Raw genomic sequence first — 14,969 nt, forward strand, 5'->3', positions numbered from 1 at the left:
TTTCACTTCCAACTTGGGGTTGGGGAAGTGGCTGAGGGGGCTTCTTTAATGAATGATTTGTTTTTGTGGGGGTGAATTTTTTTCTAGTTGCAACTGGTCCATTTGCCTTTTTAGATTGATGGGGCAGGCAAGTTTTTCATTTATGCTTCCTGCAAAGCTAAAGACACTGTTAGCCCTCAGGAGATCTCAATAAATCATACTTCCCAAGGAAGACAAATTTAATTTAAACTCAGAATTTTAGATTGTTTGTCCAGAATCCTGATAAGAAGATCATGAAGCCACTATGTACACTTTGCATTCTTTTTTTTTCTTTTTTTTTTAGTGATTTAAATAAAAAGGGGAAGTTTTATAAACAGGATAAATGGAAAACAATAATTACGCCAGGGGAATAAAATCAACTGTGCCACATAATGCTAATGAAACTACCATCACATATGACTAACTATTTACATTCAAATAAAGATTATAGTAGTAATCATACTTGGAGAACTACTCTTAGAAGATGTTGGGTGCTTTAAAATGCTATTTTTAGGAGTATAACATTTCTTGAGGATCTCTAGCCCCAGAGTGATGCCAATAGAAAGTGGTCAAAGAGTGAACTAGTTCTGTCTATTTGAGACTGCTATTTTCCCTCCTCATCTGTGCCCTAAAACTGTTCCATCTCAAAATTCAGCTTAGTCATTAACTGTACCTGGCCCTTATGAACTTTGGGGACAGCAGGAATGCCTTGCAGTTTTGTATCCCTTCATACTTTTCAAAGCACAAATGATAAAAAAAAATCCGTTGAAGTGACAGGGCCCTTGTCATTGCCCTGAGAAATTCTCCCAGCCTGAAACTGTAGAGAAATGGCCATGAAGAGTGTGTTCTGCGAATCTGAATTCAGGAGCACCTACCAACCTGTGCCAGAAAGACACACATCATGCTGGGTGGGAGTCTCTGAATCTTCTTTAACCTGCCCAGGCTCAGATTCCTGCTTTCCTTTTTTTTTTTTTTAAGAAAGTTGGCTTTTTTGGGGGTGGCGGGGGTAGTGAGCTCAGGAACTCTTGGTGGGGCAGGCCCCCCTCCTCTTCACCATCACAGGCTTGTAGCCTCACTGGACGGGGCTGGCTCTGGGGATGGAGGCCGTGCGCAGGTGACAGCGGTACCTGATCTTGCGGATCGTGTGCAGGATGCTGCCCAGCGTGGCTGGCGCCCTGGTTGATGGTGCCCCGCATTAGGAGGTGGTGGCTTTCACTGGCCCATCTCCGCCACACCTTGGCTGCTGGCTGCCGGCTCCATGCCCACAGTCTTGCAGGGAAGGAGTTATAGGTCTTGCGATGATTGGGTTCCGTTGTACTCGGGTTGTTCCTCTTGATCTCGAAGCTGGAGCAGCATTGAACAACCATCCACTGCAGGTGGGCAGGCACGTGGGCGGCTCCTCTCGCTGCTGTGGCCGAGGAGAGAAAGCCTACCTTCCTGTTCCCCCCAGCTTTCTTTTCCTTGTTTGTTGGCCTGCCTTTCCAGTGACTCAAGTGGCTTCCTCATTTTTTGCCTACATTCTCCCTGCTGGCCCCGAGCTTCCACAGCCCAGAAGTCCAGTGGAGTTCTGTCCCCTTAGGTTCAGCGACCTGCCTTTGAGGGCAGCCCAGACTAGGTCCAGCTGGACGCACTCTAATATCAAAGTTAAAAGGGTCAGGTGACTTTCAAATAGGAAAGTCTGTGTCTTGGTTAATTGCAAGACCCTGTAGCTGGTCAGAGCCACCGTGGGGACTTGTCAGTTCTGCCTTGCTGTCAGGCCCTCATTGCTTCCTAAAGCTGCCTTTTTTAACAGACATATCTTTCCACATAAATGCTGTCTTCTCCCTTTCATTTCTCAGTAGTTTCACATTTCCTTGCAGTTTCAGGATACTGAAGAAAATTATGTTTTGGTTGTATCCTTGGCCACATCTGTGCTTCCCCTCAGCATGGAGGGAAAGATAAGCCCTTGTGATTTAATTTATAAATAAATGTAAGGAGCTTTAAAAGCAACACATTGAAAAGATATGATTACATACTGAAGAATATGACTGATGGGGAATATTTGAATATATATGATCTGTGTCTCAATATCTAAGAGCTAAATTCAGATTTGGGATAATGAAAGATTCATTATTTTCTTTCTGTTTTTATTAGAGGAGATGATACTTTATTGACAAATAGTATTCATTTTAGAGCCAGTTTTATCATGTCACTAAAATAGAAAGATCAGGCCTGGCCAGTGTTGCTCAGTGGTTGAGCATCAACCTGTGAAACAGGAGGTTATGGTTTGATTCCCGGTCTGGGCACATGCCTGGGTTGCAGGCTCGATCCCCAGTGTGCAGTGTGCAGGAGGCAGCTGATCAATGATTCTCTGTCATGATTGATGTTTCTGTCTCTCCTTCTCCTTTCCTCTCTGAACTCAATAAAAAAAATTTTTTTAAGAAAAAGAAGATCAGTATTTTGGAAGAGGTGGTAGTAGCCAATTAAACTTTGATCCACTTGTAAATTTCATAGTTTACACTTTATTCTGTGTACAGTACCTTCCTCATTATGATTTTCAGAGCAAATACTCTTTCAGAGTCTTACTCCATAAGATTTGGCAAAACTCAAGTCTATTCATTAACCCTTATGAAGAATAATTTTAGCCATTGAGCATGCTTAATTTTGCGATTAGCACATAGTTGGCAACTTAGAATATAGCCTTGTAAACAAAGGTAGCTATGGATAGTAATAAGGTCTTTAGGGACAGACTAGACAAGTATTTTAAGTATCTCAGTTCAGGTCCATCACTACTTTTATTTTCTACTTCTGCACTCCATTCTGTCTCCCAAACCAAGGCCTTGCAATAGAGAGATTTCAAGAGTGTTTCTTCCACTGTGATTTTGAAAGTGCATGCATTCAGAAACTTGACTAATGGGTCTGTCTGCCCCCACACTCCCTGAAGCAACAAACAGCCCAGACTCTGCAGGCGGAGGGCCACAGGCAATAAGAAAATTGTGGGAAAGGGGGACTTTGGTTATTACCTCTGACATTCATCCACTACATCCTTTAGAACTTAAAATCTCCCATTTTATGTTTTTCTTCTATTTCTCAGGTGTGAACATCTTGCTTCCTCAGCTAGGCTGTGGGCTCTGGAAGGGACCATGTTTCCTCCTGCTTTGCAGTCCTTGGACTGTCAGCAGGACTAGGCACTGCAGTGCGAGGGGCAGCCCAGGTGCAAAGGGGAGAGCCCCACACTGGGAGTTGGGAGATGTTCGTTCTCTTTCTAGACCTGCCACTAACAGGTTGGCGTGGGCAAGTAGTCTGACCTCATCTGTAAAATGAGGGGCTGGACCAGATTCCTCACCCGCCTTTAATTTCCTAGTCATGTTCAGTAAGCTTGTTCTTCAAATAGGCTGCATGGTACATATATTCTAAGGAAACATGGAAGCAAGGACCAGGGACTTGTCAGTGTCATATTCAAATTGGCAAAGCATTTGAATATGTTATTGAATTTTAGCTCCTTCCCCCAAAAATGAGCCCAGAGGCTCCAGTGCCTCCATTGCTAGCACTGATGACTCTGCATTCCAGGTATGCTTTATAAGCATATATGGGTGTTTTTTTCCTAGGAGGGTTGTAATAGCGAATCATTGTTCATCTGATTTCTCAACATCCTGCCAGAATCAATCCCATTTAAAAATAACTGTTAATTACTGTCATTGTGAGGATTCCTCCTGCCAGCTCTAGTGTAAGACTGAAAAGCCTGGGGCGCCTTGGTGAGCAAATCCTTGGAGCAGGTTTTGGCTAACATCCTCCTCTTGTGTCTGTTTTGCTTTGATAAATGCACTTTACTTCTCAAAACAAGATGGATATTCTAATCCTGTTGTTCAAAAGCCCTGCTGCCTCGTGTCCAAATCGACAGAATTTTATTGAAGTCCTGGCTCTCTTAGGATGCTTTGCTGCTGATGAAAATGACAAGACATAATGTGGTTTAGAAAGATGCAGAATTACGGAGTAGAAGAAAGCATTCTGTGTAAAATACTACATACTTTAGTCATTTTGAACCCTTTAGCTTTTATGCACAAAGAGTCTTAGAACATTATTAAGCATTGGACATTGGTGTGTGTCGGGCCTGTGTTACCTTCTCATAAATTTTCAAAATCGTTATATTCCTAAATACTTAAATAACTATGGTAGGTATGTCTAGTGTTTCCAGCTGCATTTATATAGTCTCCGACTATTAACCTGTCAACCTCCTGGTCCTCTTCCATAATTCAGGTCAAGCTATCTCAGGATTTAAAGTGTCTTTGTCACTACTCTCTGGTTCATTGCCTGGCCCTTGCTTCCTTCCCCCTCCTCTTCTCACCAGAGGTTTGTTTCTGAATGAAGCTTGGAAATACATATAAAGTAAAATGAATGTCTCATTTCCAAGTGGGAGAAAATGCAGAATATCTGAAGTGTCTGCCTTCATTTCTATAGTACTTTTTTCTTAAAGTGTCCTGCATCCAGAATGAGCTCAAGAAACTCCAGATCCCTGACATTGTTTCCACGGTGGTGATGGAAATTGAGAAGGAAGTCCAATAACCACAGTTACAGCAAAGCCATTCTTCTTCCAGTAGCTTGAGAGGGGGGCCAAGGAGCAGAAAGATTCCATATTCTTCTCCTCTGTCAAATGAAGATACAGGTTTGGGTCTAACCATTTCAGCCGATATTCCATTCTTCAATTAGAGGAAAGCTGTGTGAATTCGGACTGGGAGAGGAGAACCTTATTTTCTACATGACGAACACAGTTTGGATCCATTATGTTAGAACCTCTGCATATCACCTTATTGCCCCAAGGTTCCCGCTATTCCCAACCCTGCATCTAACTTGGACTTCACATTGGAGCTAGCACTGGGACCAGCTTTGCTACTTTCACAGCCCAAAGTTGTAGGCCAACCAACGGCCTTGTCCAAGTTATAAAATTACTAAGAATTAAGAAAGTCTGAGGTTTCATTTAAGTATTGGCAGGGGCAACGGGAATTGCTTCACCCCCCACCCCCCATTAGTCCAGAGGTTCAAGGAACTGGCTTTAAAAAACTGCAAAGAAAGAGATGAAGGCAGGTTATTCATTATATTCCAGATGAATAGACTTTCGGGGGAAGAATTTGAGAGGCCCTTTCAGAGAGCATTTATTTCAGGCATTCTGGGAAGGCGGCTTCATGGGGGAGGTTGGCCCTCTTATGGCATCTCACAAAGCAGTGGTTTTGTGTTTATTGTCATTCTGAGGTCCCTCTCCCTCCTGGTTTCTAACCTAATCATTCTTCACTGTGTCAGCCTGTGCCCTGGGCATGTCCGTGTTGCATATCTGATCCTCCATCTCACCTGGGTTTACTGCCACTGGATCATGTGGGTCTGGCTGACAGACCGAGTATCCACGCCTCTGAACTGTTCAGTGCCACAGAGTGGGATATCATTATAAATGCAAATAATTTTATTCAACCTCTAAGGCGTCTGTTAGGCCTCATGCATATGAGCTTCGAGGGTCTCAAACCAGGCTCCAGGGCCAAATTCCCCAAACCAAGCATCCTGCAGCTGGAGGTACCCTTGTTTGGACTCTGTTAGCTTCCTCAGGGGATACTAAAGGTGCTGGCAGTACTTATGGCACTAGAATGCTACTTGGGGATGTATTCAGTTGATGGTAAATGGTTATGACTGCTGCCTTGGAAACCTCTTATTACGCCCACATAGAACATGGGTCCATCCAGTAAAGTGTCGCTTGCACTCAGCTCCCTACTTCATTTTATATATTTGTTTATTGTCCATCTCCCCCACTAGATTATACATTTTAGGAAGGCAGAGATTCTTTTATTCATCACTATATTCTACAGTGCCCAGCACATAATATGTCTATAATAAAGATTCCTTAATTAAATAAACCATTGCATCTGAACTGCAAATTATCAGTGATAATAGTATGGATAAAATGACAGTGACATCAATCATTGCCCAAAAATTCTAGAAAGCGGTATCTGAGCTTGTCCTATGCTGAGGATCGGTGAGGCCTTCCCTTTGGAATGAGAGACTTGGACCTTCGATTAGCTATGCCTAATGCTTGGAAGGAAGTGTGTTTGGGGACATACCAGTTTGCCAACTCCTGGAGGAGGCCAGTAAGGCAGGCACCGGACAGCTAGAGACAGTGCTGTAGGCAAGGATGGTGTGAAGCCCCAGGAGGCAAGAGTGACGGCGAGGGGTCCCGGTGCAGGCAGCATGAGATGCTCAGTGCAGACCCAGCATCAGGATGGCAACAGGCAGAAGGACCTCAGTCTCCTCCACCACACTCAAGCTTAGGACATCCATGCAGGCCAGGGATTGCCAGGAACTGCCCAGGCATAATGGTCAGTCCAGTCATAGCAGAATCTCCCGCCCATGTTGCCTGAACTAGTTAGGTCATAATTTCAGAGCCCAGCCAAGCAGCCTGAGGTTCGGGTCAGGATGGATATAAAGAGGGCAGACCTAAGAGGCAGGAAAGTATACTGATGAGAAGAAAGACCCCAAATGGCCTTTGGCAAGTCAGTTAACATTTCACCTGCATCATGTTGTGTTTTTGTGTGTGTGTTTTTTAAAATATATTTTTATTGATTTCAGAGAGGAAGGGAGCGGGAGAGAGAAAGAGAAACATCAATGTTGACAGAAAATCATTGATCGGCTGCCTTCTGCACGCCCCCCACTGGGGATCAAGCCCGCAACTCTAGCACGTGCCCTTGACTGGAATCAAACCCAGGATCCTTCAGTCCGCAGGCCATTGCTCTATCCACTGAGCCAGGGCTCATGGTGTTGTTTTAAAGATTAAGTGAGTTAATACATGTATTAGAACAGTGTCTGGCAAATAATAAGAGCTTAATACATGGTTGTTATTGTCTAAATTATTTTATGCTAGACTTTAGAGACCAAAAAAAAAAAAATATGTAGGAAAAGTGAAATATTAGGGGGGAAAGTAACAAATACTCAGATTGATAGTATACTTTCTACCTCATAGAAAGCCCGAACTCATGCAGTACTTAAAGTTGTTTTTGTTTTACATTATGAAAGGAAAATCTAATTATGTGTAATCACATGGGAAACACTCTTTCTTGTCCTCTGGGGAAGCGCAATCTAATTTGAAAGCTTTTAAATATTGTGTGGCCAGCCCCTGTCCTCTAACCAGCCCCGAAGAGGTCTGTCTGTCGCGCAGTCATTTTTGGTCTGTCTGGCCCTAACTGAACATGTGCTCCCTGAGGGCTTTGAGAAGACATGTAATAGATATGATAAAGGCAGAGCACACCCCACAGTCATGGCGTCTCTGCTTCTCCAAGGAGGCGGAGAGGCTTTGCATGACAATTAATTATTCACATTTTCTCTCCTTCTCCTCAAATACTTAGTTTCCTATCGAGCTCCACGGAGGCCAGTTTTCTCTGGGGCGTGTGTAACCTAGCACCCATGACAGTTTGGCGCTGCATCCTGTGGCTCTTGGAGCCGGTTTATTTTAGGCTCACATGCATTGGGCCCATGCTGGCGATGGCTAGGGCATACTAATGCCACTACTCATTCTCCTTCCTCTTCTGGGCAGGGTTTTAGCCACTGGCATGTCCCTGGTTCTTACCATGCAAAGGCAGGAGCTCTGGAGTCGGGACAGTTGGTTGCACCTGGAACTGCCGAGGCTAGAGCTTGAGCTGGTGGTTGGCCCAGTGCCTTTCAGCCCCACCTCCTTCTCTGAGGCTGGGCATCTTGCCCTTTAGCAAAGCTGTGAACATTCACTCATCCGTGCACGCTCAGTGTGGCCTTTGTTACCATTCTCTGGGAAACCTTTGTGCAGCTGATAGAGGCGGTGCGACACTCGGCTCCCTGACAACTCTGGGAGACTCAGAGGCTCCCTTACTTACCCCAGGTCTCTTCAGACCGAGGCCGCTCACACCTCTCTGCAGACTTGCTCTGTGTCACTCTTCTGCTTTCCTTTCACTGTTACACCCACCTGCAGTGCTAGCCTGTTTCAGTTTCCCTCAAGGACAGTGTTCAGATCTAAACACTTGGGCATGTGCCATTGGGGAGGTGGTTTCTGGATAATCTTTCTCAGAAGCCCAGGGCCAGAAGAAAGAGATGTAAATGGCTGTCCAAGGCATGAAGTTATTGGCTGGCAGCCGAGAAGCCAACGGTTAGAAGGAAGTAGGAGAGCAGTAGAGAGAGGTGAAGTAGTAGCAGTGTGGCCAGAGATGGCGGGAGAGCGACAGTGGCTCGTTCTGCCGTGAAATAAATACTGCAGAGAGCGTGAGCACACCTCTCTGCAGAGCTGTGGGGTGACTGTGCCCAAAAAGTCAGGCGCTGGGCGACCAGGAAAGGTTACTGTACATCTTTGAGCCTCAACTTCCTGCTCTCTAAAATGGGGAGAATAATTGATTCACCGCCCCCCCTTTAGTGTTATTGTGAAGATTAAATGAGTTCATACATGTAGAACACTAAAAACGTGCCAGCCCACCCACAGTGAATGTCATACAAGTGTTGGCTAACAGTGTCACCGCAGGTACGTGGCCACATGCACACCCTGAGTGTGGGGCAGGATCTTAACAGGACTGCCTGACTGCTCTGACAGCCTCTTTTCCTAAACATTCTTTCTGCAACATGTCTCCTTTTTTCCCCTCACAGGAATCATCTGTAATTTTCTCAAAAGAATTTCATCCTCAAATTGTTCTAGGCCTTTCTGCCCCTTTCCATCTATATTGAGCATTCAGTAATGTTTGGCATAGTCAGTGTCTTCACTGTTGGGAGATCAAGGCACCACGGAAAAGTGAAATGTGCATTTTAGATGATTACTGGAGTTACTGCCTGATGGAAAATTTCAGTGGTTTGCATTTCACTACTTTTGTTTCTACTGCAGTTCTGCTGATAGTGATGCTAATAATGTTCAATGAGACAGAAAGTAGCCAGGTGAGCAGAAAGAGCAAGCAAAGAAAAGAACCATAATAATTCATGAATTTGGATTGTTTTTAAAGCCATCATGATGAATTTTTCCTTATACAGATGAATATGGGGCACACATTTATGAGATAACTGCATAAAAATAGGGATATATCCTAAAGGTAACTGGCCCATCTTTAAATTCAGCAAAACACAGGTCCAGTTACCAACAAGACATTTCTCCTAGAAGTCATGCAGACATCTCAAGCCAACATGGGCAAAGTGGAACTTCTTATCTTTCCCCATGAACCTACCCTTCTTCTAAATATTTCTTAACTCAGTTAAACATCAACATCAGACCACTTGCTCAAGCTGGAAGTATCAAGGTATATACACTTCTGCTTTTCCTGCTCCCCATCCCCATGCACATGTGCCTCTTAAATAGCTTCTGAATTCATGCCCTTCCGTACACCAGTGACTCTGCCTGCATTTATAATATTGTTGTGTAACAATCACCCCCAAACATTGGCTTAAAATAGCAGTCATTTATTATTTTCCATGTGTTTTGGGTCAGCTCATATAGACCAAGCTTAGCTGGGTGGCTCATACTGTGTGTCTTTGGGTGTCTTTGGATGTCTGAGGTTGGCTGATGTAGATGGGCTCAGCTGAGGTGCCTTTGCTCCTCGAATCTCTTAGCCTCCTTTCTGGCACCAGTGGGCTGGCTTGAGTATGTTTTTCTCATGGAAATGTTAGAAGCACAAGAAGGCAAACCAGAACATGTCACTCTTGACTCTTTCTGTTGGCCAACCTAGGTATATGGTCTAATCCAAAATCAAAGAGTGAAGAATCACACTTCACCCTCTTAGTGGGAGGAACTACAAAGTCACATGGCAGAGAGCAAAGAGGGCAGGATAAGGAACTAGGGCCAGTAATGCACTGCCAAATCCTTGTTATCTCTTGTCTAGATTCTTCACTTGTCTTCATTTTTCTTACTTTGCCTGTAATTTACCTCATCCTGACTTAATCCCAAAATCCCTTTATTAAAGCTTTTCCATTGCCACTTATCACTACCAAATTGAGCTGAAGCCCTGTACAACTTGGCTCCAATCTCTTTTATTCCTGTTTCATCTGTTGCTATGTTTCAGAATTACCACCCTTTTCAAAGCATGCTTGTTTTTTGTAGAGTTCTGTGCCTTCATAGTCTTTCCTCTTCCCACAGCTATCTCCCCCACATTGGAAGTTATCATAAGTGAGATGTTTACCTTTTAAGATCCACTCGCATGGTGCCTCAGAAGCCCTCTGGAGAAATAGTTGCCCCTTCCTTTGTCACGTGATAGTAAATTGGAATTTCATTGTGCTCATATTTTTTTTTTTTTTTTTGCAAATTCAAGGCTGAGTTACATTAAAGACACAAAACTGAGCTATTTTTCATCACTTTGGAGTCAATTTTAACCTTTTTAGACTTAGTACAGGTAAGTACTAAGTGCTCCTATTTAACTCACGCATGTGTGAGGATACATGCTCAGCCAGGGGGGAGGGCAGGAAGTTCAGGTAATTCCATCTACCATGCTACTCCATGATCATGGGAGTACTAAGACGACTCTGCTGTTAACCTTAGTTATCTTTGGTTCCAGAAGCCTCTTGAGTTCTCAGAATCTTTTTGTAGAGTGAAAGGCACAGCCTATGCAAGAAGGGGGAGTGGGGACGGGGTGTCTAGTGTTTAATGATACAAGACTATTCTTTTAAAACACAGCCATGAAGCAAGCTGTTACCTCACCTAGTTTTTAATCAAAGGAACATCTCTCTGGCCTTATTGTTGCAAGTCAGTACTGTATTGGAAAGCCAAGAGCTTTCAGTGGTAATATTGTCTCTGCATAATTTTTATTCCATGGTGGCTTTAGAATACAACTCCTGCCTAAGATACTACTCTATAGGCACCTATCAAATTGATTTTAATATTTTACATCTGTGCTTCCCATGTAAATCATGTTTTTTAGAGGACTACTGCCTGTGCCTGTGCAGACGATGCACTGCACAATTCTAAGGGTGCACTGTTCACACCAGAGTCTATGTAAGTGGACTTCCATAGTACTCAGTGGCACCAGCTTCCTTATCTCCCCAGTGCTAGTACATATAAATTGCTCAAGAAATGTGTGAATGAATGAGTAAATGAGAAAGAAGGTAACAACAAATTGAACTATTTCCAAGTGAGATATCTAATAGTCAAAGTTAGGATTAAAATTCAGACAGCTTTTGATCCAACAAAATTAAAACCATGTTATTACAGGTGCATATGATCTGTAAGCTAACTTGGAATGTCTTGTTTACCTACAACAACAAAAAATTACCTTTCATCTTGTGAACTAATCAAGATTGTGGTTCCTTAAATGCTGTTGACACTTCTTAAATGCTATTGACTGCATAAATGCCCTATGCATAACACCCTAGGGGAAAGTGTGAGACATGTGTGTGAAAACTGGTCTGGTTCTACATGACTCTGACCCCCCAAGTCACAATAGACCTAAAGATTTCTTTTAAAAAAAGATTTCTTGATTGACCTTGGATGAGTCATAAAGCTTATATAAATGCAACTAGAGCCCATATTTTAAAAGAACAAGACTTTTATCAGGTAATTTCACAAAATATGCTGAATATTTGTGAGTTATAATTATGCCAGTGTGGCCAACAAACTGTTCACCCTGCGGGAAAGTGTTGCCACGTTAAACAGTCAGCGTCTCACGTAGAATTTGAAATTTCCCAATGTTTGAGGGTAACTGACCCAGTTAGGATGTATGGGCTTCTGGGTGGACATGGCCTGAGGAGAGACCCAAAAGAAAGCATTACACAGGCAGTAATGGTCCTACCTCGAGTCCCCCACCCCTAACCACAGCCCCAGTAAGCGCCGACAGAAGGACTCTGTGCTTGTCCCTGGATTGCTCTTCCCTGGGTTTCCAGCAGCAAAGGGATCATGACCAGGCCACCCCCACCATCAGGACGCTGTTGGCAGGAAGCCTCAGTTAAAGTGCTTAGCAGGGCACCTAGCAAAGGGCATGAGGAAAGGATTCCATAAATGTTTGTTAAATGAGCGAACAAAATAAACCAATGAAATAAGCAAACGAAGGGAGTACAGCGGTATAAGGAACATTTGTGGGGTCAGGCACTGCCATCACTTCAGGAAATACTAAGTGGTACACACTTAAGGCTGTTGGGCCTGTTGTCCCTTCCAGGTCAATGGGGACTTGACTTTCTACTGCCCAATAGAAAGTGCATGCAACCTGAGGAAGGACAGCACCGAAGTCCTCCTAACCCTGCCCAGCTGGGGAGCCATTCACTGCGAGAAGTTCTTCAGCTTTTGGCAGCTAGGGCATTGCAACAGTGGTTTTTGCATGTGAATCTGGGATCAGAAAATCGTAACAATTGTGGAGTCAGTTCAGTTAGAATTTAGCCTCTCTTCTTGCCAAAGCTTTGCATGTCATCACCGCAGGACACCAGGAAACAGTCACAATTTGGGGATTTCTTTTGTTTTTCTTTTTGTGCTCCCAGGTGAGCTCTCCGTGGAGGAGCCACAGGATCCTTTCCTGGTTAGCATCCACATAATCGCAGACCCAGGGGAATCCCAGCCCCTGCAGGAGGCCATCGACCGGGTCTTGGCTTGGATCCACCCGGACCTGCAGCTTTTCCGGGTCTCCGAAAGGAGGGCTTCCCGGCGGCGGAGGAAGGCCCCGAAGGCGAAGGCGGCGCAGCCCGCCCTCGCGGTGGTTCTCTTCCTGCAGGAGGGGTACGGCGACGAGCCCATCCTGCAGCTGCACCGCGCGCTGCAGCGGCCACCCTGGCGCCACCACCACACAGAGCGCGTGCCCGGCAGGCTCCTGCCCTACCTGCCCTGCAGCCAGGACTTCTTCACGCTGGCGCCCGGCACTCCGCTGTGGGCCATCCGGCCCGTGCACTACGGCAGGGAGATCGTGCGCTTCACCATCTACTGCCGCCATGACAACTACGCCGACATCCTCAAGTTCTATGAGCTGATCCTCCGGCGGAGCCCCAGCCAAAGGAAGCCGGACTTCTGCATCTTCCCCGTTTTCTCCAGCCTGGATGTGGACATCCAGTTCTCCCTCAAGAGGCTGCCCTGTGACCAGAACCCCGTCCCCACCGACAACTCGGTGCTGGAGTTCCGAGTCAAGGACATCGGCGAGCTCGTGCCTCTCTTGCCCAACCCCTGCAGCCCCATCAGTGAGGGGCGTTGGCAGACGGAGGACCACGACGGGAACAAGGTCCTTCTGCAGGTACCGCGGGGGAAGTCTGTCTGTCTGTCTCCCTGTCTGTGTGGGCGGCACAGAGAAAAAGTGGGTCGGCTGTGCCAGAAACCCTCCCTGTTACAGAGCCACGAGTTAAGAAACAGGAGGGATCAGTGACCCTCTGGCCTCAGACTGTGTCAAGGAGCTCATACAATACCTAAGCAAGAGGAGGGCTCTTTCTGTTGGTTCTTTTCGTTTTACTGTACGGCCATGTGCCCAGGCAAGCAGTGCCAATCCCTGCCCTGCCGCTTCACCCACTAAGTGCTGTGGCTCCTGGGGATTTCAGATGAGCTTGTATCCCAGGGATCTTGTTAGTAAAGATTCCTGAATCTACTCCTCACATTTAGGGAGTTTTACCAGTGTATTCTTCAGTCCCACAAAGGAACTTAAGGAAAACCCATCTATTGTGAAATATGTTACATTCAATAGAGATGATACCTGTTTTCTTCTTCACTGTGGTGCCACCTCTCCTACCCTTCCACTGCTGGGCAGTAGGTTGTTAAAATTCAGTGATCACTTGAAAAATGACTTTCTCATAAACATTTCAGTGAGTAACTGATGCCTTTGGACCTGTGGTTTCATAACGCTTGGAAAGGAATGAGTGAATACCTTTTAAGGAAATGGATGCAATAGACTATTCTGTTCCTTCCATGGCCTATGTCTTTGCTCAGTTCCTGGACCCCTTTCTCCTCTCAACCTTCCAGTGGGTGTCCAACGCTCTTTGAAGATCATTAATTACACCCTAGAATTCAAAATTCAACATATAGATTTAAGAATGCCCTACACCTGGCCCTGCCTGAGAAATGCTTTCCAAACCTAGGCTTTCTTGAATTAACATGTACATCAGTTCAAGGAATATAGGAATTCGTTTTTCTGAAAATCCTCTTCTGTCTCAGTTTTCACTTTTGGTTACCTGAAAGGAGAAAGTTGATATCGAATTAGGGGCCATTGTCTTGAAAGGTGCTGTTTGTAGTTACTTGAATCACAGGAAACGTTTCAGGTTTTGTTGGTTTTGGTATTAAACATCAGAACTGTAATCCACATATCACAAAATGAAGTGAGAACTTGGCATGTGTCAGACAACTGACTCACACAACAGCCAGGACACCATTGCTCCAGTCGGAAAGGTCACCTTGAGGTAGTTACTATTTATAGAAAATAGAGCAGTTTCAGAATTTCCTTTGAACTGTGCAGATAAGTAAATAATATTGCTCTTTTATTCAGTGACCTAAAAGCTGGCTAATATTTTCTCTATAATCCCTTTTGAAATGTGAGAAAAGTTTTTCTTCTGGTTTGAAGACTGCCAATTCTTTATGCAAAATATAATGCAGTTGAATAAGTTAAAGTTAAAGAAAGGTTTTGCTTATACCAAAAAAAAAAAAAAAAAAAAAAAAATGAATGCGATTGTTTCTGAAGGACCTCTTCCTTTTTATAATCATTAGGATTTTTTTTTCCCCTTGATCCTTATAATAACGTAAGTAAAAGAACAAAGTGTGGAAGCGTGGCCCGCACTCTGCTCAAAGGAACCATTGAAAAAATATTTCAAAGAGGATCCACACATTTAAATGATAATAAAATCTCTACAGGTGCAGGCTTTTGAAGTTACAGCATCGAGTGTGAAAAGAGTAAGAAAAAAGATTTGTATCTTGGGCCGCAGGAATGCAGGTCTTTATTCAAAATAGTAGTATATCGAGGAGTTAAATTAATATGGGCAGAAATGACTAATAGCCCCCTCATAAATTTTGATTATGGCCATTGAACAGGTTGTTGTTACTCCATCACTACAGA

General features: G+C 44.4%; 1 protein-coding gene across 1 annotated transcript in view; it reads left to right on the top strand.

Annotated features, from left to right (window-relative positions):
* The window catches only part of FAM124A (family with sequence similarity 124 member A), a gene marked incomplete at both ends in the record, with an annotated part of 66,612 nt that overhangs the window by 22,890 nt on the left and 28,753 nt on the right, over positions 1-14,969 (top strand). Inside the window, one exon of the mRNA XM_081082816.1 lies at positions 12,430-13,169. Within this exon, the coding sequence (XP_080938942.1) occupies positions 12,430-13,169 (740 nt within the window). The remainder of the gene's footprint in view (positions 1-12,429; positions 13,170-14,969) is intronic.

The sequence above is a fragment of the Myotis nattereri genome (genome assembly GCF_964212035.1).
Source record: "Myotis nattereri genome assembly, chromosome: 2".
Classification (NCBI taxonomy): domain Eukaryota; kingdom Metazoa; phylum Chordata; class Mammalia; order Chiroptera; family Vespertilionidae; genus Myotis; species Myotis nattereri.